The sequence below is a fragment of the Tilletiopsis washingtonensis genome (genome assembly GCF_003144115.1).
Source record: "Tilletiopsis washingtonensis strain MCA 4186 unplaced genomic scaffold FA09scaffold_25, whole genome shotgun sequence".
Classification (NCBI taxonomy): domain Eukaryota; kingdom Fungi; phylum Basidiomycota; class Exobasidiomycetes; order Entylomatales; genus Tilletiopsis; species Tilletiopsis washingtonensis.
In genome coordinates this window covers 301,457-321,744 of record NW_020312022.1, presented here as the reverse complement: position 1 = coordinate 321,744, position 20,288 = coordinate 301,457, and the positions used below count along the sequence as shown (strand labels likewise).

At 65.6% G+C, this 20,288-nt stretch overlaps 4 protein-coding genes across 4 annotated transcripts; 2 read left to right on the top strand and 2 right to left on the bottom strand.

Annotated features, from left to right (window-relative positions):
• Positions 1-6,305: 6,305 nt before the first annotated feature.
• FA09DRAFT_291881 (hypothetical protein) lies at positions 6,306-7,423 on the top strand (the record flags this gene model as incomplete). The annotated part of the gene is made up of 2 exons (XM_025739996.1): positions 6,306-6,920; positions 6,983-7,423. Coding segments are annotated over 2 exons (1,056 nt in total), but the record flags the coding sequence as incomplete, so codon positions are not given.
• Positions 7,424-10,995: 3,572 nt separating this feature from the next.
• Positions 10,996-14,994, top strand: FA09DRAFT_332490 (AIP3-domain-containing protein). The gene is made up of 4 exons (XM_025743472.1): positions 10,996-11,531; positions 11,585-11,772; positions 11,852-13,494; positions 13,554-14,994. Exons 1-4 carry the CDS (start codon positions 11,124-11,126, stop codon positions 14,900-14,902), a joined length of 3,588 nt encoding a protein of 1,195 aa, XP_025595362.1. The 5' UTR covers positions 10,996-11,123; the 3' UTR covers positions 14,903-14,994.
• A 35-nt stretch (positions 14,995-15,029) lies between these two features.
• Positions 15,030-17,556, bottom strand: FA09DRAFT_341546 (MFS general substrate transporter; the record flags this gene model as incomplete). Its single annotated transcript, XM_025744461.1, has 11 exons — positions 15,030-15,588; positions 15,646-15,765; positions 15,825-16,014; positions 16,071-16,161; positions 16,221-16,250; positions 16,305-16,487; positions 16,545-16,875; positions 16,934-17,039; positions 17,096-17,276; positions 17,331-17,363; positions 17,428-17,556. 11 exons carry the CDS (start codon positions 17,554-17,556, stop codon positions 15,030-15,032), a joined length of 1,953 nt encoding a protein of 650 aa, XP_025595361.1.
• Positions 17,557-18,230: 674 nt separating this feature from the next.
• Positions 18,231-20,250, bottom strand: FA09DRAFT_312848 (mitochondrial fission 1 protein; the record flags this gene model as incomplete). Its single annotated transcript, XM_025740711.1, has 4 exons — positions 18,231-18,674; positions 18,744-18,821; positions 19,291-19,392; positions 20,061-20,250. 4 exons carry the CDS (start codon positions 20,248-20,250, stop codon positions 18,586-18,588), a joined length of 459 nt encoding a protein of 152 aa, XP_025595360.1. The 3' UTR covers positions 18,231-18,585.
• Positions 20,251-20,288: the final 38 nt, after the last annotated feature.

The window sequence follows — 20,288 nt, the reverse complement described above, 5'->3', positions numbered from 1 at the left end:
CGTCTGCACGATGGCTGCACTCGTGCAGCACGCGCCATCAGCTGCACCATCAGCTGCGCGCTGCAGCTTCACTCAGCGCGCAGGCATACCGGCCAAGGGGCAGCGAAGCATCAGCAGCAGGGAGGAGGCCGCGCTAGGCGATGGCGCTAAAGAGCGTGCGCCGTGCAGGCGCAGATGCAGCATCAGCAGCAGCGCAGGGAAGCAGCGGCCAGGTCCAGACGCAGCAGAGCTCAAATTCGGACGTCCGAGCTGACGACGGGCCGCAGCAGCTCACGTCTGCTGCGCTGCCGCTGCATCTACACTCGCTGCTGCGGAGCTCACTGCTTTCTTGGCTCCCACCACAGCGAGCTCCTCATCGCGAGCTCTCTATCAGGCTGCGCAGCGACACCGGCTGACATTGATGTGCGAGCGCGGCAAGCGCGAAGGCCGAACATTTCGGGCGACGCGCTGGCGCACCGCGGCGCGCGGCTGGCGACGCGAGGACGGCGCGGTGCGCGTCGCTCCGAATCGCCTGCGCTTGCCCTAAGGGCCGAGGCGTGTTCATCCTTGAGCAGCACCCCGGTCGAGTGCAAGAGGCTGACTGCACTGGAGGCCGCAGTCGGCTAATCTCAACCACCTAAAGGCGAGCCAGCGCAGCTTCGCTCACGATGGCAAGGTATCCTCAGCTCGATGCAGCGCTCAGCCAGCCCTTCAGTTCCGGGTCCCACATCTCGGGCCCGGTCCGAGGCACGGCTTTGTGCCTGGGGGCGAGAGTGCTCGAGGCACCGCCGTTGCGAGCACGGGAACAGCGGCGGCGCCTTCTAGCGCCCAGCCCGAACGCCGACGAGATCATGAGTGAGCTCTTCGGCCTTGCTCTCTCGGCGACCGCACGGCACTGCTCGTCCAAGCTCGATGCCTTCAGCATTCTTCGCATTTATACAGCGAACACGGCTTAGACAGACGGTTCAGGTGCTACTTCTGCTTCTGACCCGGCGCGCTCGAGAGATCGCCCACAGCCACGTTCCACCGGGGCCTTGTCGCGCCTCGGCTCGGTGCCCGGGGCTGGCTTAAGTGCTACTTTGCTCTCGCTCTCACATTAGCAGACTGATGAGTGGCATGGGAGATAGGCGTGTCTGGCATCACAGCGTGTCGACGCTCATCACTGTGTGCCGCTGTTTCTGGGAAGACAGCGCGCACCACCACCCAGCTGCGCGGAGCGTGCGCAACGAGCCTCGCGAAGCGCGATAAAGGACGACGCACGACGCACGCAGCACAGGGTGCAGCGCTCAGAGCGAAGCAGTGAGGTGGTGTGGAGACCCACCTGCTCTCCCCGCACCCGATGTTCTCGGCCTCCGGCTCCGCGATGTTTGGACGCGACGCCTGCAAGCGCCAGGCTCGACGCGTCGCTTGCCCAAATCGGGACGGCGCGCAATCAGGGGCGAAGCCGCGCCGAATGCAGATGTCGTGTGTGGCGGGTGCGCAGACAGCTCAGACACCTCCAAGCTCGCCTTCACGCTGACTCTCTGCGAGAGGTTTTGATGCGCTGGCCACCGCGCGGGCTGTTTCGTCGAGAGAGGCAGTTGCAGGTGCTCACCTCAACGCAGCACGCAGGATTGCGCACCTGTGTGCGCTGCGTGTCGAGGCTCGCTATCTCAATCCGCGTGGTCGCAACTGACTTGGCCTGGATGTCTGCGCAGCCGCTCACGCTTGCTCTCGAGGCAAGTACAGGGCAGGTGGCCGCCGCAGCGCGCGGCACGGCGACGCGAGGACCGTGCGGGCGAGTACATAAGGACAGCGCTCTGGTCAGCCGCGCGCAACCTTTGCCCCCTCTTCTTCCTTCCCTCCCACCCACATCCTCTCCTCCTGTCACCCGTCTCACTCAACCCACTCAAAGACACACACCCGCCCAACCTTCTCGCCATGTCGCTCTCCGCTCGCTCGGAGAGCGATTTCAGCCTGTGCGGCGACGACGGCACCGTCGCCAGCACGACGCACAGCGCGCCCGACAGCGGGAGCAACTCGCCAAGCGGCGCCGCCGCCGACGCTCTGTACATGGTAGCGTCGGAGCAAGGCTCGCACGTGTACATCAATGAAGGTGAGCTGGCTTTGCGAACACCAGGGCCCTGGGACTGACACACATCTTGCGCAGATGCGACTCTGTCGGCCGTCGACGCGCTTGACAGCGCTTCGGAAGAGGCCAGCGCGATGTCGCTCTCGCGTGCCGCCACGCCTAAGCGCAGCGCATCGACTCTTCGACGGCGCTGCACGAGCCGGAGCGCATGGATGAGGTGCTGCTGACGGCGGACCTCGGCGAGGCAGCCATGGCGAACACTGCAAGTGACGACGGCGTCTCTGTGACCTCGGCCGCGACATCCACCCCGGCAGCACTCGAGCCTCCGCCGGGAGCACTCATGCTCGACGACGGTGCCGCACCGGCGCAGGCTTCCGGCTCGACCGGAGTCGACATTGACTCTCAGCGCGGCCCCAATCTCGTCGAGGACGAGCCGATGCGCGCCGCAACGCCTCAGCCGAGCCCGACCAGCGGACCTCGTGAGTCTCAGGGCTCGGCAAAGCTCGGCAGATACTCATTCCTTCACTGCAGGTTCCTTCTGCCTGCTGCAGCTCATGCAGGATCAGGCAAGCGGCGGCCTCGTCGACAAGATCGTCGTGCACAGCGAGGGCTTCGCAGCGTGCGCCAACTTCCTCTCGCCCGGCTCGCACAAGAGCCTCACCAAGGTCGACTACCGTGCGCTCAACAACGCGTCGCTCAGCGTAGTCGGGCTCTACGGCAAGCGCGAAGTGCTCATCGACTTTCTCGCCAAGCATGACCTGGCGGTGCCGCTGCGCCCTCTCGAGCCCGGCATCTACCTCTTCACTGCCGCAGACGCGGCCAACGACTGCAACTACCTCGTACTCTGGCCGACGCCCGAGATGTGGAGCGCCGGCGAGGCCCCGGCAGGCGCGGCGGTCAAGACGCGCACGACGCTGATGCGCTCCCTGTCTAAGCTCACGGACCAGCAGCTCTGTCTCATGGACGACGCGGACCTCGCCGGCATCCAGGAGTTCGCGAAGAAGATGTACAACCTCGACGTCAAGGCTACAGCATTCACGACGAGGCGCCTCTTTACCTTCTCCGTCGATGCAGTACAAGAGAGCGAGGCCGACGTCAAGATCAGCGATGGCTTCCCGCTCACGGCCGTTCCCGTCGACCATGACGTCGACATCGTCGACATCGTGCCTGGCCATGCAGCACAGGCGGTGCTGACCACCGTGACGCTGCCGGAGCAAGTCGTCCCGAAGCGCACGTGCGTCAAGCACACTCCCATGATGCTCAAGAAGATGCTCGGGTGAGTCTTACGGATTGCTAGTGCGGCTACACACTGACACTGTGAGCTAGAGATTCGTCGCAGGCCGTTCTCATCGACAGCACAGTCTCCATGCGCGAGATTCGCGATCTCTTCGCAGCCGGGCTGTCTCAGAACCACAGCGCGGATGCCGTGCTGCATCAGATGGACGAAGCTCTACGCCAGGCATCCGCGGCCTACGACGCGCCTTTGAAGTGCAAGCTCGAATCGGCGGGTTCGGACTACTCGGAGGCCATCATTCGCGATGTGGCGCAACAGGAAGCGTGCAACTTTATCGCGAGCCGCCTCGACCTCGACTCTGCCGAATTGCGTGCTCAAGTTCTGCAGCTCGAGTGCGACGAACAGGCCCGTGTGGAGAAGGCACGCCTCGAGCAGGCTCACGACCAGGCGGCTATCACCCACGACGCCCAAGCACAGGAGCCTCGCGTCGAGGAGAACAATGCTCCCAAGAAGAACGATGCCGACCAAGAGCGCCGCGACAGCGAGTCCTATGTCGAGGAGTCAGGCGCCGAGGGGAGTCGAGGTCAGGAGCCGCACGCCGCCAATAGCATCGAGAAGGAGACGAACGCCGCCAACAGCATCGAGAAGGAGACCAGCGCGGCCGCAGTGCCCCACGACAGCGCTCCGTCGGCACCAAGCGAGAGCTCGGTGTCATGCGAGATCGTGACAGCGATCGAGGTCTCAACATCAAGCGACAAGGCACGAGTCGCAGAGGCTGAGCATCTCGAGAACCGTCAACCTCTCCGAGCTGATCATGGCGTCGAGACCGAGACCGAGTCGGACAAAACGCAACGGGCACGCCTGGCTGGCATCATCAAGAAGGTCGATTTCTCTTGGCTTCTCGGCTTCCAGTACAAGCGTTCGCCTTTACCGCTGGCCACGCCAGAGCTAAAGGTCAGTAGTACGAGCATACACAGCGCTCACAGACGCTGACTGTACCTGTACACCGCAGCGCCACAAGACGCGTCTCTACATGCTGTGGCAAGCAGCAAAGAAGCTGCTCCTCGCGAGTGGCTCCGACGACGAAGCGGCGCTGTACGAGCTGTACGAATGCACGAGCGTCGACGAGGCGGCCTGGAACAGCAAGCTCATCGGCTTCGTCGAGCAGCACCGCGCCCCGGTGTCGCTGTTGAGCAGCGCTTTTGGCAAGGCCCAGGAGCTCTTGGCCGGCGAATCGGCTTCCGCAACAGATGACAAGAAATGGGCTACGGTCGCGAGAGACGTCGACAGCCATCAGGTGCTAAAGCTGATCCGCAGCGCCTCGGCGGATTCTAGTCTGCGTCGCAAAGGTCTTGTCTTCCTCTCTGCCCTGCAACAGGCCTCCGCGCGCCTCAATCGCGAGAAGCTGAGCGCCATCAGCAACGCGCTGACGCAGACATTGCGCGAGGAAGAGAAGGCGCGCATTAGGAAGCTGGCGGGCGTCGAGAAGCAGAGCAACGCTGCATCAATCGAGGAGGACTTCCGCCTGAAGGTGGAGGAGGCCCTCGCGCCTGCGGGGCTTGCGTGAGTTAAAGTCTCTTGCTGTGGTTCGCTTTTGCACTGACGATGCCGACTCTGCGCAGCTCCACTCTTGTGATTCACGGCTTCAAAGCGTCAACATCGTCAAGGCACACGCACTACGCTTCGTTCCCATCTTACTCGGACCACGGTAGAAGCAGCGAGCTGAACTGCACGCAGGAGCACGCGACGCCGAGCATGACTCGCCACGAGCTACAGCCGCTGATCTATCGCCAAGACTTCTTGACGGACCCCGACTGCGCGCATCTCCGCTGCCCTCCGCCTCACTTCGCCAAAGGACCCGTGCCGCACTTTGAGCTGCTCGCCGGCAAGCAGCGCCTTGCGTGAGTACCTCAGCTTTCATTTGTCAAAGGCTACAGCTGACCTCGCGACGTCACAGCTTCATCAGAATGGTCGGCGAACTGTGCTTCGTCATTGTTGAAGACGACACGCTGGCGAAATTTCAGCTTTTCATCGAGCGGCCCCACGCTCTGGGGGCTGCAGTAAGCAACGGCCAGGCCAAGCTCAAGATGGATCGCTCTCGCATCGGCAGCAACCCGAGCTTCGCGCTGGACGAGCGCGCGCGCCAGTTCACAGTGCTCGGAAGCGTCAAGGACGAGCTGCACCTCTCTGTCTTCATCTGCGACGACAAGTGGCAGAGCGTGACGCCTCGCGCCGCACTGCGCACTCTGACAGAGTGGTACTCGAGCGGACTGCCAGAGATTTGCGCCACGGCGCTCGTACCCGGAGCTGAGACGCTTGCCATTGCTGAGGCATCGGGCCGTCTGCGCCTCTACTCGCTCGTCACACAGCAGATGAAGCCCGCCACCGTCCAACTTGACATGGCTACACCGCTCAGCACTCTCGCGGCCTCTCCGGACGGCCTTTGCCTGCTCTTGGTCTCTGGTTCGTCGCTTCGCACCATCCATCTGGCGGACTTTGGCACCGACGAGTCTATGCGCCACTTTGACCTGCCTCCGAGCGTCGGTCAGGCAGTGACGTCGATCCGCTCTCCCGACCGATGCCACGTCATGCTCCTCCTCGATCCACGCACGGTTGCGTTGTTCGGAAATGCCTCGCTCGAGGTTGCCTCGCTCTCGATCGCTTCGCTCGAGCTGTCGATCACTTCCGACCAGCGCTCGTTTGACATGGTGCCCGACCGCAAGCCCGAAAGCGCCGCGCTTGGCGGCGCAGCCGCCCCGCCGCTGCTCGGTGCATGGTTCGACGTGTGGACGCGCTTCCCGATCCGCGCCGAGCTTCAGCAAGACATCGTGAGCGCAGACGGCCGCTGCGCACCAAGCATTGTCGTACCTGCGGTGTCTACAGTGCAGGAGGTCTGGCACACGCTGCTGCGGTGAGTGAAGCGCGTGCACACGCGCCGATCCGTCTCTTACATCCTTCTGTAGCTACTTCAAGGCGACGGTGCAAAAGCCGCACGAGCTGGTGCCCTTGACGTCATCGCTGGGCGATGTCTCGCGCTTCAAGGCTGGCGAGTTCCTTGCGTCGCTAGTGTGCCTCATCCCGGTGCAGCTCGGCATCACGCGCGACAATCGCTTCGTCTCGTTCTACGACGGCATCAACGACCCGGAGTTCGAGCAGTCGCTGCTTGGCGCTTCTGCGCAGCACATCGCATCACGCTTGTCGCTTGGCCATCTCGAGTCGATCCTTGGCAACCTCTACAGCACCGCCGACGTCAAGGTTGTCTCGAGTCTGGGAGAGCAGTCAACAGGCAAGAGTTTCGCACTCAACCACCTGCTCGATACGTTGTTTGAAGGCGCAGCGACGCGCACAACCGAGGGCGTCTGGATGAGCGTGGTACCAAGCAGCGGCGCAACTGTCTACGTCGTGCTTGACTTCGAAGGCGTGCAGTCTGTCGAGCGCTCAGTGCAAGAGGACGCCTTGCTCGTGCTAATGAACGCCGCAATTTCCAACCTCGTGATCTATCGGAACTCCTTCTCGCTGTCGCGCGAGATTCGCACTCTCTTCGGCGCTTTCCAAGCCTCTGCCGGCATCCTGAACCCGACGGCCAATCCGGAGCTGTTCCGCGGAAGCCTTGCCGTCGTCATCAAGGATGTGATGGTGAGCTCGCTGCGCCGTCAACGATTACCTCATCCGAGCCGCTGCTCACACTCTTTGCGCAGATGTCGGACCGTGACGAGGCAGCAGCCGAGTTCTACCGCCGCTTCCAGAGCATCGTGGCCACGGAGCAGGGCGGCAACTTCGTCTCCAGGCTCTTCGGAGGCAAGCTCGCAATCGTGCCGTGGCCTGGCCTGCAGGACCCTGCGTTCTACTCTGAGTTCGGCTGTCTCGCAGAGCTCCTCAACGCAGCCGAGGTGTCTCACCCGCCCGGAGGCGCCTTTCTGCGCACGCTCAAGACGCTGATGGCGCAGATTCAGAGCTTTGACTGGACTCCCATCGGTGCGTCGGTGCGCAAGAACCGCCTCGCGCAGCTCAGCGAGCACCTGGAGAGCGCATTGATTCTTGGAGGCGTCCCAAGCACCGTCGAGCCGGCCGTTCTCGAGCCGCTGATGAATCTCGACACTGATGAGCCCATCAACGAGGACCATTCTCAATTCTCGCTGGAGTGCAAGACCTCCGACCACCTCGCGAGCCTCACTACGCAGGCACAGGCTCTCGGCAAGCCCACGTCGACGTTCGATGAGGCGCAGGCAAGCCTGTTCGAGCTGCTTAAGCTGCGGCAGGAGGTGACACAGCAGTGGCTGAAGGTCAACACCGAGCGTCTCGACCACGACGAGGTGAATGCCGTGATGCTGCAGCGCCTCTTCGAGTCGGCCGTTGCTGCACTCAAGACCGACCTCACGCTCTGCGGCTCAAGCTGCAAGTCCTGCCACCTCCGCTGCCGCCGTCTCCGCAGCCACACAGGCGAGCATGACTGCGCCACAGACCATGCGTGCGACGCCAGCTGCGCCTTCGAAAGCCATGAAGACGACAAGCCCCCGTGCTCTCTTCCTGCTGGTCATCCGGACACTCTGCGCCACCGTTGCAGCGAGGGCAAGCACACGTGTGCGGCGCCGTGCGCATCCGCAGCACAGGGTCAGCGAGGCTGCACACTGACATGCAGCCTGGACCCGGATCATGCCATCAACGTCGATCACGCATGCGGCTCTGTCCACTTATGCTCGAGCCCATGCGCGCTTTCCAGCGTCAAGACAAGCGATGGCGCCGGCGCGCAGACTGCGGCGTGCCTCGAGCCGTGCGCTTTGCCCGTGTGAGCCAGCCGGTAGCCTGGATGAAATTCACTGTACTTACGCCTCGCCTGAAGGGACGCCGCCCACACCGTCCACAGCTGCAACTCAGCTCGCGGGTGCACGATCAAGTGCAGCCTCTGTGTCCGCAGTGAGTGTGGCTCTCGCCTCAGGGGTCTGCATTGCAGCGCTCACGCAATGACAGGCTGCGCTGCGCTAGACCACCTCCACGCACTCGACGCATCGGCAGTCCACCTCTGCGACAGCGACCACGCCTGTCCGCTCCAGTGCGAGCTCCCCGGCATCTGCGAGATCTCCACGCAGCCCGCCTCCGTCCAGGCCCATTTTCGCGGCGCGCTGAACAGCTTCACCTACACGAAGGTGCGACGCCTGGCCTCAGCAATAAGTGTGCTTGCGCTGATCCGCCCTCCGCAGTACTCGCAGGTCCAGAAGCGCCTGCCCTGCGCCCAGCGCGTCCCAGCCGGGGAGCTGTACCACCAAGGCCAGCACGTGCATTCGCTCGACGCCAGTGTCTTCCACTTCTGTGATGTGCAGGTCCGTTGAGCTTGTCGCAGCCCTTCGGCTTCGCTGAGCTTCATCTGCGCAGTGCCCAAGCTGCGCCTACTACTGCAACCAGCCGCTCGGTCACGCTCAGGAGCACTCCACGCAGCACGGCAATATGGAAGAGGAGGTGTGGGAGGCAGCTTCAGGCGACGCGGTCATCGAGGCCGCAGGTCATAAGTTCCTGCGCGGCGAGTCGGGCGCCTCGATGGTACGTCTCTCCCAGCCAGAACGCCGTGCAGAAGACTGATGCCGCGCACGTAGCTGTGCAATCTCGTCTGCACCAGCCTCAACCGGCACACACACTTCGACGCCTGCCAGTCTGCAAGCGCCACTGATTGCAAAGGCAGCGCAGACCGCTCGCATGCGCCTTTCAAGCTCAAGATGCACGGCAGCCAGGGCACCGATTACATCACGCACGAGCTGTACTGGCGGCGTCGAGGCTTCCAAGACCCTTACGACAAGCAGCAGCAACTCGAGTTCCGGAAGTGCGACGCGCAATGCGCCGACGACGCACACGCAAGCCCGTCCTACTGCGATCTGGACCTCTTCCACGCGCCGCAGAAGGCGCTTCTGCACTCGGGAGGCTACGTATCTGCGGACGGACACTCGTTCTCGTGCACCAATCCGTCTCAGGGACCGGCTTCCCACTTCATTGTGAGCTCGAAGATATGAGGTACGCGCCTCTGCGCCAGCCTTGCTGACCGCTGACCCCTTGCAAGCTTGCGTTGGACGGTTCGAGCTCGGTGCGTTGCTCCAGGCCACACTGTCTACGTCCGGCGCTGATTCGCCCAACAGATGTCAGCAGGCGACCGTCGCCCTCTGCCAGACACGCCCATGACGGCGTACATCGAGCAATACTACCCAAACCGCTTTGGAGCTGTGCTCTCCGCCTGCAGAGCTTTCTGGGATGCTCGCGGTACCATCAATGCGCAGGCGGCGCAGCGCGACTCGTTCTCAGCAATTGTGTTCTCGAGCGCGCCAGCTGTCCTGTTCGAAGGAGACGAGACAAGCTCTCCTGAAGAGCTGACAAAGTGAGTCTAGCGTGAGTTATGCGCTTCGAGACGCGCTGACGAGCACGGACAGGAAATGCATGGCCGCACCGTGGCACGGCACGGACTTCAACTCTGCAATTGCCGCCGCTGAGCAGGTCATGCTTCGGCAGTGGTCAATGGAGAGGTGCGTCCAAAGAGGCTTTCCGACAGGCTCATGGCCTTCTACTGACGCGCATGCTCCCACGCCTCAGACCTCCTGTTCTGTGTGTTGGCCTCAGAAAACCTTTCATCGAGACGTACTGACGCGCTTTTCAGGCTCTTCCTCAGCGACGGAGAATGTGGCCTGACGGACAGCGTGGTGCACGGACTCTGTCGCTCAGCAAACGTGTCGGGAATTCCCGTCACGCTCTTCTCCGTCTCCTTCGGTCCCGACGGACTTTCGAGCAGCCTGCAGCGCATGGCAGACCTCGCCGCTCTTCACGCTCCGGCTAGCGCTCACGTGCAAGCCATCTCCGGTGAGCGTTGTCGGGCCTCTCAGCGCTCAGCCATGTGCTCATCCTATTGCTCAGAGGTCTCGCTGGCCGAGCACTTCGTCGGCATTGCTACCTCTGTGCAGAAGTGAGTCGTTACAACCAGTGCAAGACTCGACGCTGACATCTTGCTTTAGGCCTCGCGCTGCGCTTGTGCACAAGTAACCCTCTCGCCGCTCCTGATCTGACGCTCTCGACTATCTCGACTCTGTCTCTCTCGATCCAAGCCCTTGACCTATCTCTCGATCCGGCTCTCCAGACTCGCGCCGCAGAACACCTCGAGTCTCTGACTCGAGCTCTTGCTCCCATGACCCAGGTTTCTCAGCTCCTTAGCTCCTGGCTTTTTCTCGCTTCTGAATGACAATGACCTTCCCTGTGACATGATGCTGGACTGGCGCTGGCCGAGTCGATAACCTCTTATGGAAGATTTTGAGGGCAAGCCGAAGGAGTGCAAGTGCCTGCGTAGCGCTCACCGTTGCAGTCGCAGCGCAGGCGCCGCGCGTCCTCGCGCGAGAGCCGCTGAGCCGGAGAAAGACCGACGCGCCGCTGCCGCGCTTGCAGTAGCTTTGCGCCGTGCACTGACATGTCTGTGATTCAGAAGAAGGACGATCCATCTCTACGTAATTTAGGAACGATTCTGGTCCTCTTCGACACTTCGATAGGCAGCTGAGAGGTCGGGCTGCGGCAGTGGAAGTGTGCGGATGTGCAGCCGGTGCGCGCGAGGGCAGCGTGCCGACGTCACAGCGTGGGAGCGTCTGCCTGGCGTGGCTGGCAGCCGTCGGCCTGCGCCGTGCGCCGCGCGCGCGGCGTGCCGGGCGGGTGCTGCGTGAGCGCGCGTCCCGCTCCTCTCTCCGCTCCTCCTTCCGCTCCCTATCCCTATCCTCTCACCGCCGCCGAGGCCACGCGCATCGCACATCGCGCAGCGTCCAGTGGCATCTCGCTCGACACCACGCCCATCCGCAGCCACGGGCGGCGGCCTCCTTGGCGACCATGCTGCCCGGCATCTCCTCGGTGCTGCGCCGCGAGCGCCGTCCGACGTCCGAGTCGTCGTCGCCGCACAGCCCGCAGCTCAGCGCCGTGCCGAGTGCGCCGCTGCCGGCGCTACCTGGCAGTGCCGGCGGCGCACAGCTCTCCTCTTCGTCGTCGGCCCGCCGTGCCGCCGCCCTCGTGGCCTCGGCGCGAGAGGCGCAGGCTGCCAGTGCCGCCTCGAGGCAGGGCAACGGCTACGGCGACGAGGGCCCGATGCTGCCCGAGGAGATGCGGGCGCGCGAGCGAGAACGGGAGCGTGCAGTGCGCCAGCAGATCCAGGGTGGCAGCGGCCAGTCTGCTGCCGGCAGCTCGCGCGGCGATCGAGCAGGACGCGAGAGCCAGGGCAGCGACGGCGCCAGTGGACCTCGCGTGAGTGGCAGCGTCTGGCTGGCGAGCTCAACCATGCTGAGGCGCGCGCGCAGTACTCATCGTCGCACATGGAGTCGTCCGTCACGCGCCTGCTCGTCGCGACCAAGATGCTGCTCGAGGCGCTGACGAAGTGGAGCACGGGCCAGCGCACCGAGACGCAGGTCTCAGACATCTACGTGCGGCTGGGCAACGACTTCAACACGGCGAATCATGCGTTCGGCAGCTACGGCATCGACATGAGGTGAGTGCAGCGGATGTGCGCGCGATGAGCTGCAGGCGCTGGCTGCTGCTGCTGGCACAGCGCTGACGCGTCCGCTCAGCGACCTGGCATCTGTGCCCGACGACTTGCGCGCCTGCCTCGAGCGGTGCCTCTCCGAGGACGCCTCGCCGCAGGTGCTCGAGGTACATCTGCCGCCGATCCGCGAGATCATCATCAACCTGCTGCAGGGCCTCAAGCTCAAGCAGGCCGAGTACAAGCAGTACCTGCTGGCGCAGCGGACGGGCGGCGGCGGCGGCTCGGGGCACCGCTCGCGCGGATCGCGCAGCGAGCGGAGCAACACGAGCGAGGAGGTCTCGGGGCATCGGCGGAGCACGACAGGCAGCATCAGCCGCCGGCCAGTTGCGCCGCCGCCCGTGCACGACCGGCCCTTGTCGCGGCCTGGCTCGATGGTCGCGTCGCCGACGATCGGTGCAGGGCTGTCAGAGCACGACGAGCCGCGGCGGCGTGGCACTGGCGGCAGCAGCAGCGCGCGCGATGCAGGCATGACGCCGCAAGCATCCACAGACGGCAGCACGGTGTACGAGTCCGTCCGGGAGGAGGAAGAGGGCACGCCTCCCGCGCCGGCGGAGAAGAGAGCGCCAAACGACATCGTGCGGCACTCGCTCGTCGACGGGCCAGTGCCGGACTCTGCCACTGGGCAGACAGTCACGCCGACGACTTCGCTCACGCAGCTGGCCAGCACGTCGGCTGTGCAGACGCCCGTCACTGCCACGTCTCCACCGCTCTCCTCCACGTCCCGCACTCCCGGCTCGGCGCGCGGACGCCGGGCGATGGCGGCCGCCCATGCAGCAGCCGAGGCAGAGTCAGATCCATCGCTGCGCGCGCTCAAGTCTCGCGACGCGCTGGAGCGGCGAGCGTCGAAGCGCTTCAGCGCCTACACGTTCAACAAAATGGGCGTCGGCACTCCGCAGGGCTTCGGCCTCGGCATGGGCCTGTCGAGCCTGGGCGGCGCGGCCATGTCGCTGCACAGCCCCTCTAGCTCGCCGCTGGCAGAGCGCCGTACTACCAGCGAGGCGCAGCGCGCAGGCAAGCGCCTGGTGCGCGGCATCTCCGGTGGCCCACCCTCGGACGCAGCATCGTCAGGCGATGAGGCGCGGCGGCCGAGAGGCGCCGATGGTGCCGATGCCGAAGGACTGGTGCCCAGCGGAAGCGAGGAGCTCACGCCAGGGCCGCTCAATGGCAAGTCGCGCCTCAGTCCGCATCTCTCGCCGCGCGTGCAGGGCTCGACGAGCCTGGCTCCGCCGCCAGTCGACACGTCCAATGCAAACGCCAGCTCCACGGAGAGCCTGCCGTACGTTGACGCGGCAGACCCATCACCACCGAGTCCGTACGATCAGATGGACGCAGTGCCGCCTGTGCCGCCACTGCCGACGGCAGCCGAGCGGAAGAAGCTGGATGCCGCGCAGGCTCGTGCGTCAGCGCCGGCGTCCAACATGCTGTCGCTATTCCTGCAGCTTGGGCGGCAGACGCGGCGCGCACAGCTCGAGCTGCTGCCCGGTGCTGCCGGGCGCGGCCTGAGCGTGGGCAAGCTGCGCATGCTCTTCATGGATCGCTTCGGCTACTCGCCGCGCAAGGAGGACTTCCCCACGATCTACGTCAAGGACGTGCCGAGCGGCGTCAGCTACGAGCTCGAAGACCTCAACGAGCTGCAGGAAGGCGCTGTGCTGACGCTGAACATCGAGCGTGGGTGCAGCCGCGAAGAGCAAGAGCCGTGCGGCGCGCTGACAGATCTCCTTTCGCAGCGCTCGACCAGGTCAAGCAGCACCTTGATCTCGTGCTCGGCACGATCACGCGGGAGTTGCGCGATCTGAAGACGGCCGTGCACGACCGCGACCGCGATCGCGAGGCGAACCGTCGCGCGAGCGTCAACTACGCGAGCGATGCGCTCGCCGCTGTCAATGCGGCCGCCGAGGCAGGCCCGTCGAGCCGCATCACCGACTCGCAGTTCACGTCTGCTGGCGCACGCGTGGCGCAGCAGCTGAAGCGCGCCGGCACGCTGCGCGAGGAGGCCAACGAGGGCGTCGATTCGCCGACGATGAGCACGGCGTCGCACAGCTCGGGCGCCACGAGCGGTGCACGCATTGCTGGCGAGCTGAAGCACCAGTACGATGAGGTCCAGGCGCTGCGGCGCGAGCTCGCCGTGCTGCGGCAGATCCAGACGGAGTTCGGCGCCGACGTTGGCGGCCTGCTGGCCAAGCTGCGCGAGCAGTCGGCGCGCGTGCGAGCCATTGCGTCGGCCGAGGTGCCGGCGGAGCGCAACTTCATCATCGCCGGCAAGGCGCGCCTCGACGGCAATTCGCAGGAGGTGCTCACGCTCGTCGAGGACCTGCAAGACACCGTCGACGACCTCAAGCTCGACGTGATCAATCGCGGCGTCAAGCCCAAGCCGGCGCTGATGCGCAAGGTGGGCGACGACATTGCGCGCGCGACGCGTGGCCTCGAGGAGCTGGAAAAGTACGTCGAGACCGTCAAGCCGAGCTGGAAGAAGACGTGGGAGGCGGAGCTGCAGAACATCGTCGACGAGCAGGAGTTCCTCAACCACCAGGAGGGCCTCATTGCCGACCTGCGCGACGACCACGGCGCGCTGCAGGACGTGTACGAGAACATTCAGCAGGTCGTCAAGCTGCGCGGCGTTGGGCGGCCGTCGGGCGCCAACGGCAAGGGCTTCCTGCCGCCGCCGCCCGAGGAGGGGCACGAGGGCCTGACGACGGTGATGCTCGAGGTGCGCGGCCAGTCGGTCGACCACGAGAAGCGTCTCAAGGCGCTGCATGCCGCCGAGCGGCTGCGCGCCAAGGAGATCGCCAGCCGCACTGACGAGTTCACCGACGAGCTCTCGGGCTTCGTCGAGGGCAAGGCGCTGCGCAAGACGGGCGGCCACCTCGAGGCGGAGCGCGTGCGCTCGCGCCGCGACCAGCAGACGATGCGCGCCATGTTCTCCGGCGGTGCCGACGCCGTTGGCGGCGCGCCGGGCGCCATGTCAGCCTCGCGCCCGCCGCCCAAGCTCGTGCTGGGCGGCAAGCCGGCGAGCCGCGACGGGCCCGTCTCGCCGCACGACGATCCCTCCAGTCCGCTCTCGGAGGCCGATGCCTAGAGCGGCCTCCGATGCCCTGCCTCTGCTGTCCTTCTCCCTGCTTCTCTACTCATCATCTGGTCGCTTCAGCATTCCAATCAGACGACTCCAGGATAAATGCGTGTGTCATTTGCGGAGCATGTTGAGTCTATGGCACATTTGTGCTCTTCCGGTCCTCGCTGCCTTTCTCGTCTAGCTCTGGTGGCGGGAGGCCCACCTCGGGCGCCAGCGCCGCACTGGCCTCGGCCGCATGCAGGGCCTTCTCCAGCTCGGCGTGGTGTTGGTCCGAGTCGGCGCTGCTGCTGCGATCATGCTGATGTAGCTCATGGAGCGAGGCGGGCTCATCACTCGTGCTCGCCGTGTGGTGCGCCGGCGTCTCGGCGCCTCCAGCACGCTTGGCCCGCTTGCGCTCCTTCTTCTCCTCGAGCTCGAGCTTGGCCTTGTCGCGCAGCTCCTGGTCGTCCTTGCGGTCCACGCTGCGCTGCGGCATCAGCACGAACGTGACGCCGAACGCGCACGCCGTCAGCGCCGCCAGCAGCCAGAAGTTGCGCTGGAAGCCGGTGCGGTAGGCCTCGCGCAAGTCCCGCAGGTCGGCGGCGTCTGCTGGCGAAGTGGAGAGCAGAAGGACGCTCGGGTCGTTGAGCGTTAGCTTGATGCGCTCGCTGGACCAGCCAAGCGGACGCAGCGACTGGTTCGCCGAGTTGTTGCTGGCAGAAGTAGCCGTGAGCAAAGGTAGGAGGGTGAGGGGCGAAAACGGCACTTACATGATGGTGGCCGCGACGGCCAGGCCCAGACTGCCGCCGAGGTAGCGGAAGAAGGAGCGCGCTGCAGTCGCCACGGCCTGGTCCTTGCGCTCGACGGCGCCCTGCATCGCCACAAGCGAGCTAGCGAGGAGCGCGCATCAGCGAGTGGCCCAGAGTTCACGGCCTGGGCGCGTACTCACACGCTGAGCGTATTGCCGACGCCGACGCCGGCGAGGATGCCGTAGCCGACCTGCTTGCCGAGCCCGTCGCCCTCCTTGAGCGTCGAGAAGAGGCCCATGGCGACGGTCCATGTCGTCCAGCCAAAGAGCAGGCTCCAGCGATACATGCCCGTCCAGCTCAGCACGGCGCCGGAGGCCGTGGAAGCGACGGCTGAGAGGAGAAGAGGGTCAGTGCGGAGGCCGGATGCAGGGCCAGGGGCGACGCACTCTGCATCACTGTGACGGGGATAAGGAGCGCGCCGCTCACGATGGCGCTGTGGCCAAAGACGAGCTGGTAGAACTGCGTGATGTAGAAGATCTGGGCGGAGGATGGGTGTGAGTCGCCGAAAGCCAGTACGGTGCTGCTCCGCTGCGCACCTGCACGAGGAACACCCAGCCATTGATGAACTGCTCGGTCATGTCAGCTGCTGCCACTGTGCCATACTGTCGAGAGCGACACACCTGCGTGATGAGGCCTCCGACGACGATGCGCTTGTGGAAGAGGCGCAGCGGCATCAGCGGCAGTGGGGTGCCTTTCCACTCCCACAGGCAGAAGAGCACGCCGATTGCCACGCCAAGCAGCAGCGGCACGAGGACGTATGCTGAGTCCCAGGCATGCTCGCCGCCGCCCCACGTGAGGCCCAGCTGCGCGGCGGCGGCGTTAGTGGAGGAACAGCAGGGCGGAGAGCGGAGAAGACGCACCACGATGAGCACGCTCGAGCAGAGTGTGAGCACGGCGCCGACCCAGTCGATGGCCTTGATCTTCTCCATCGCGCTGCCATGCACCTTCTTGAGCGGCAGGAAGAGGTAGACACACACGAAGGCGCATGCCGAGAGTGGCAGCATGAGGCGGAAGATGTCGCGCCAAGATGCCTGGCTGGCCAGCGCGCCGCCGATGACGGGGCCGATGCCGTTGCACAGCGCCACCATGGCGCCGAGGATGCCCTGGTATGTGCCGCGCTGCCGCAGCGAGACGACGTCGGAGATGACGACTTGCCCAAGCGTGATGAAGCCGCCGCCGCCGATGCCGGTGCTGCAGGAAGAGAGGCGCGTGAGTTTCGGCGCTGACATGCCATGCCTGAGCACTTCACATGGCACGGAAGATGGCGAGCTGCAGTGTGGTCTGCGCTAGCGAGCTGGCGAGAGAGCCGACGAAGAAGATGACGATGCAGGCCAGCAGGCAGTGCTTGCGCCCGACTGTGCGCCGCAATGTCAGCTCTGCAGCGCATTGCCGCGCCCGAAGCACGACGCACCAATGTCGGAGATGCGGCCGTAGAGCAGCTGGAAGCTCGTGCTCGTGAGAAAGTAGGCGCTGCTGATCCACGCGCTCTGCGTGCCGCTGCCGAGCGCCGAGGAGATGGTGGGGATGGCGACGGCGAGCGTGCTCTGGTCGATGAGCGCGCAGGCGGTGGCGGCGGAGAGGGTGAGGAAGATCTGCACGTGGAGATCAGCAGTGAAGACGGAGGGACGAGACGAAGAGGCACGCACCTGGATGATCTGGCGCCGAGGCACGTAGTTGGTCTGCGCGAGGCGCGACAGGCGTCAGCGTGAGGAGCAGCGAGGATGGCTCGACGACGAGACACACCTGCTCGTTGAAGGCATGCCCGGCCTCGCCGCCGTCGTCGGCGGTCGCTGCCGCATCATCGTGCGAGTGCGCGCTCGCGGACTCTCGCACGGGCTGCGGCATCGGCACGGGTGTGGCAGACGCGGGCATGGCCACCGAGGGTCGCTTGAGGGCGTGCCTAGGTGCGGTGCCTTGTGCCTTCCTTCAGGGTGCTCGAGGGCGACTGGTGCTTGAGGTGCTTGCTTGCTTGCTTGCTTGCTTGCTTGCTTGCTTGCTTGCTTGCTTGCTTGCTTGCTGCGTGTGCGGCTGCTGCTTGATGCGGTGGGAAAGCAAGCTGTGCTATCTGTATCTCTCGTGCGTTGCTGCATCTGCGCTCCCTGCTCCACCCTGCCGCTGCTTTTAGCCCGCCCGAGGCGCCCGCATGGACGCCGCGTTGGGGCCGCGGTCGCGTGAGCAGCGACGCAGGTCTGGTGCTGCACGCTGCTGCTGTGCTGCTGCAGCGGCCGAAGCTCCGCCGCCCTGCCGGCGGCCGCGAGCGCCGACGCCGATCGGGCGTGGTGCCGCACCCTGCCACTGGCGCTGCGCCCATTGCCCGTCTCGCCTTTCTCAGCTGCTCGTTCCTCGAGCCTGGTCGAGTCATCGGGCGTGTTGTGGCTGGCCCCATCTGCACAAGCCCCAGCGTCGCCCAGCGTCCGCGCCGCGCCGCGCCGCCGACGGGCGGCGGTCCGACGCTGCCGGGCGTTCCCACACGCCAAAGCCGCGCCGCTTTCGCCGCGCCCTCGTCGGCGACTTTGCCGGCGCCGGCGCCGGCGCGGCGCGGAAATGCTCGGCTTTGGCCCTGCGCCCGCCGCGTGTGCCTCGTGCGCCGCAAGCCACTCCGCCAGAGCCCCAGCGCCAGCACCGCGACGCACGGCGCATGCATCCGCAGGAGCTCGGAGCAGCGCCGAGCCGACGCAGCTCGAGTCTCTGCTACGGTCGACTGTGCCTCTGCGCAGCCACGCACGCGCTCCCACGCGTGTCTGCTCGGCCTCCATGCTGCATCTGCGGTGCTCAGTCTCGGACGCCAGTGAGCGAGACAGCGACGGCTCGCACAGACGGGCCGTCCGAGAACATATATACATCGCCACGATCACTGGCTCGCCTCTGACCTCTCGCGCTGGCCACGCTACCCGGGCGAGACTACCGCCGCTTCGGGCTGAACAGCCACGCGGCCACCACGGCACTGGCCGCCGCGGCCGTGCCGACGAGCGCCATGCCGATGTAGCCCTCTGCCGGCACCCCACGCAGTGTCAGCTCGACGCTCAGAGAGAGGAAGAAGGGGGAAGAGGAGAACGCACCGCGCTGCACGCCCTTCTCGATGAGCTGCGCCAAGGACTGCGCCTGCAGGTTGTTCGGCTCGCGCTCGAGCAGCAGTGCTATTTGCGCCACAAGGGCGGGGAAAGGGTCGTCAGCGGGCGACCATTCTGCGTCGTGCCACCTCGCTCTCTCCCTCTCTGCGGCACTGCGCCGAGAACTGCGGCAGGCCCGTGCGTCCATGCTCCAGACCTGCACCCGCGGGCCCATCGAGCAGCGTCGACGAGACTTCGGCCCGGCTCTCGAGGGCCCCCGCTCTGGGCGCAAGAGCTGCGAGCGCGCGCGGTCGCTCTCTCGCTCGCGGCTACCGCGCGCCCGAGCCGGCTCGCGGGCACCGACGGCACGCTCTGTGCTCAGGGAGCAGCCAGCTCCCCTCACCGAGACGCCTTGCGGCTGCGCCCATCTCGACCTTCCAAAGCGTGAGCGCAGCCACTGTCTTTGTGCAGACGCTGCGCCCTCTGTTGCGCCTCCTTGCCATCGTCCCTCGTGGCCCTGCGTGCGGCGTCCTCGGCAAGGGGAGACCACACGCACCGTTGAATCGCCGCGCCTCGTCAAAGTTGCCCAGCTTAAAGTGGCCCAGCGCAAGGTAGTAGAGACACTCGCGACGGCGCGGCGCGTCGGTGCGGTAGATGTCTGGTGACAGGGTGCGTCAGCGAGGTGAGATGCGGGAGATGGCTTGGCCTCGGCGCCTCGCTCTGCCCGCTCTCTACCTCTCTCTGCCCTCTCTCTGCCCGCTCTCTGCCCGCTCTCTGCCCGCTCTCTGCCTCTCTCTGCCCGCTCTCTGCCTCTCCCTGCCCAATCTCTGCCTCTCTCTGCCAGCTCTCTGCCTCGCGCTGGTCGCCGCGAGCAAGGGCGTGCGTCTGGCGTGCCCGCTGCGTGTCGCCGCCGCGAGCACGGGCGTGCGTCTCGCGTGCGCGCCGCTTGTCGCTGTGCTGCGCCTCTGAGATCTCCTCTCTCTCGAGTGCGCTGCCTCCCCACGGCGACCCACACGCTGCGCCGCCTCGCCGGACGTGCGCCTCCGCTTCGGCGCCTCTCTTGCCCCTGTGCTGCGCATCTGTGATCTCCTCGCGCGCGCGCACTGTCTCCTCGCGGCGACGCACATGCCTCGCGGCGACGCACATGCCTCCGCTCCGCTGCTCCTTCTCTCCTTGCGCCGCCCTTCTCTCCTTGTGCCGCTCGCTGCTCCTTCTCTCCTTGTGCCGCCCTTCTCTCCTTCTGCCGCCCTTCTCCCCTCGCGCCGCCCTTCTCTCCTTCTGCCGCCCCGTCTCTCCGTGCGCCGCCCATGCCCCGCTTGCACTCACCCGCCAGCACGCCGACGGCCTGTGCGACGTCTGCGCGCTCGCGGCTCTTGACGAGGCCCCATGCGTAGTTGAACTTGGTCTGCGTGCTGGCGTGGCCGGCGCCGAGCTCGCGCTCGTACTGGCCGCGCAGCACGGCGAGCTCCTGGGGCGCGAGGGGCGTCGAGGCGTCGAGGGCGTAGGGCAGCGACATGGGTGTGGTGGTGGAGCGGAGGAAAGCACGACAGTGAA

What these genes read in the sequence shown, in the direction of transcription:
- FA09DRAFT_332490 (XM_025743472.1), top strand. Translation starts at nt 11,124, where the DNA reads ATGCTGCCCGGCATCTCCTCGGTGCTGCGCCGCGAGCGCCGTCCGACG. An exon ending in ACGGCGCCAGTGGACCTCGC is followed by an intron (nt 11,532 to 11,584) that starts GTGAGTGGCAGC and finishes GCGCGCGCGCAG; the next exon opens with TACTCATCGTCGCACATGGA. An exon ending in GCTGACGCTGAACATCGAGC is followed by an intron (nt 13,495 to 13,553) that starts GTGGGTGCAGCC and finishes CTCCTTTCGCAG; the next exon opens with CGCTCGACCAGGTCAAGCAG.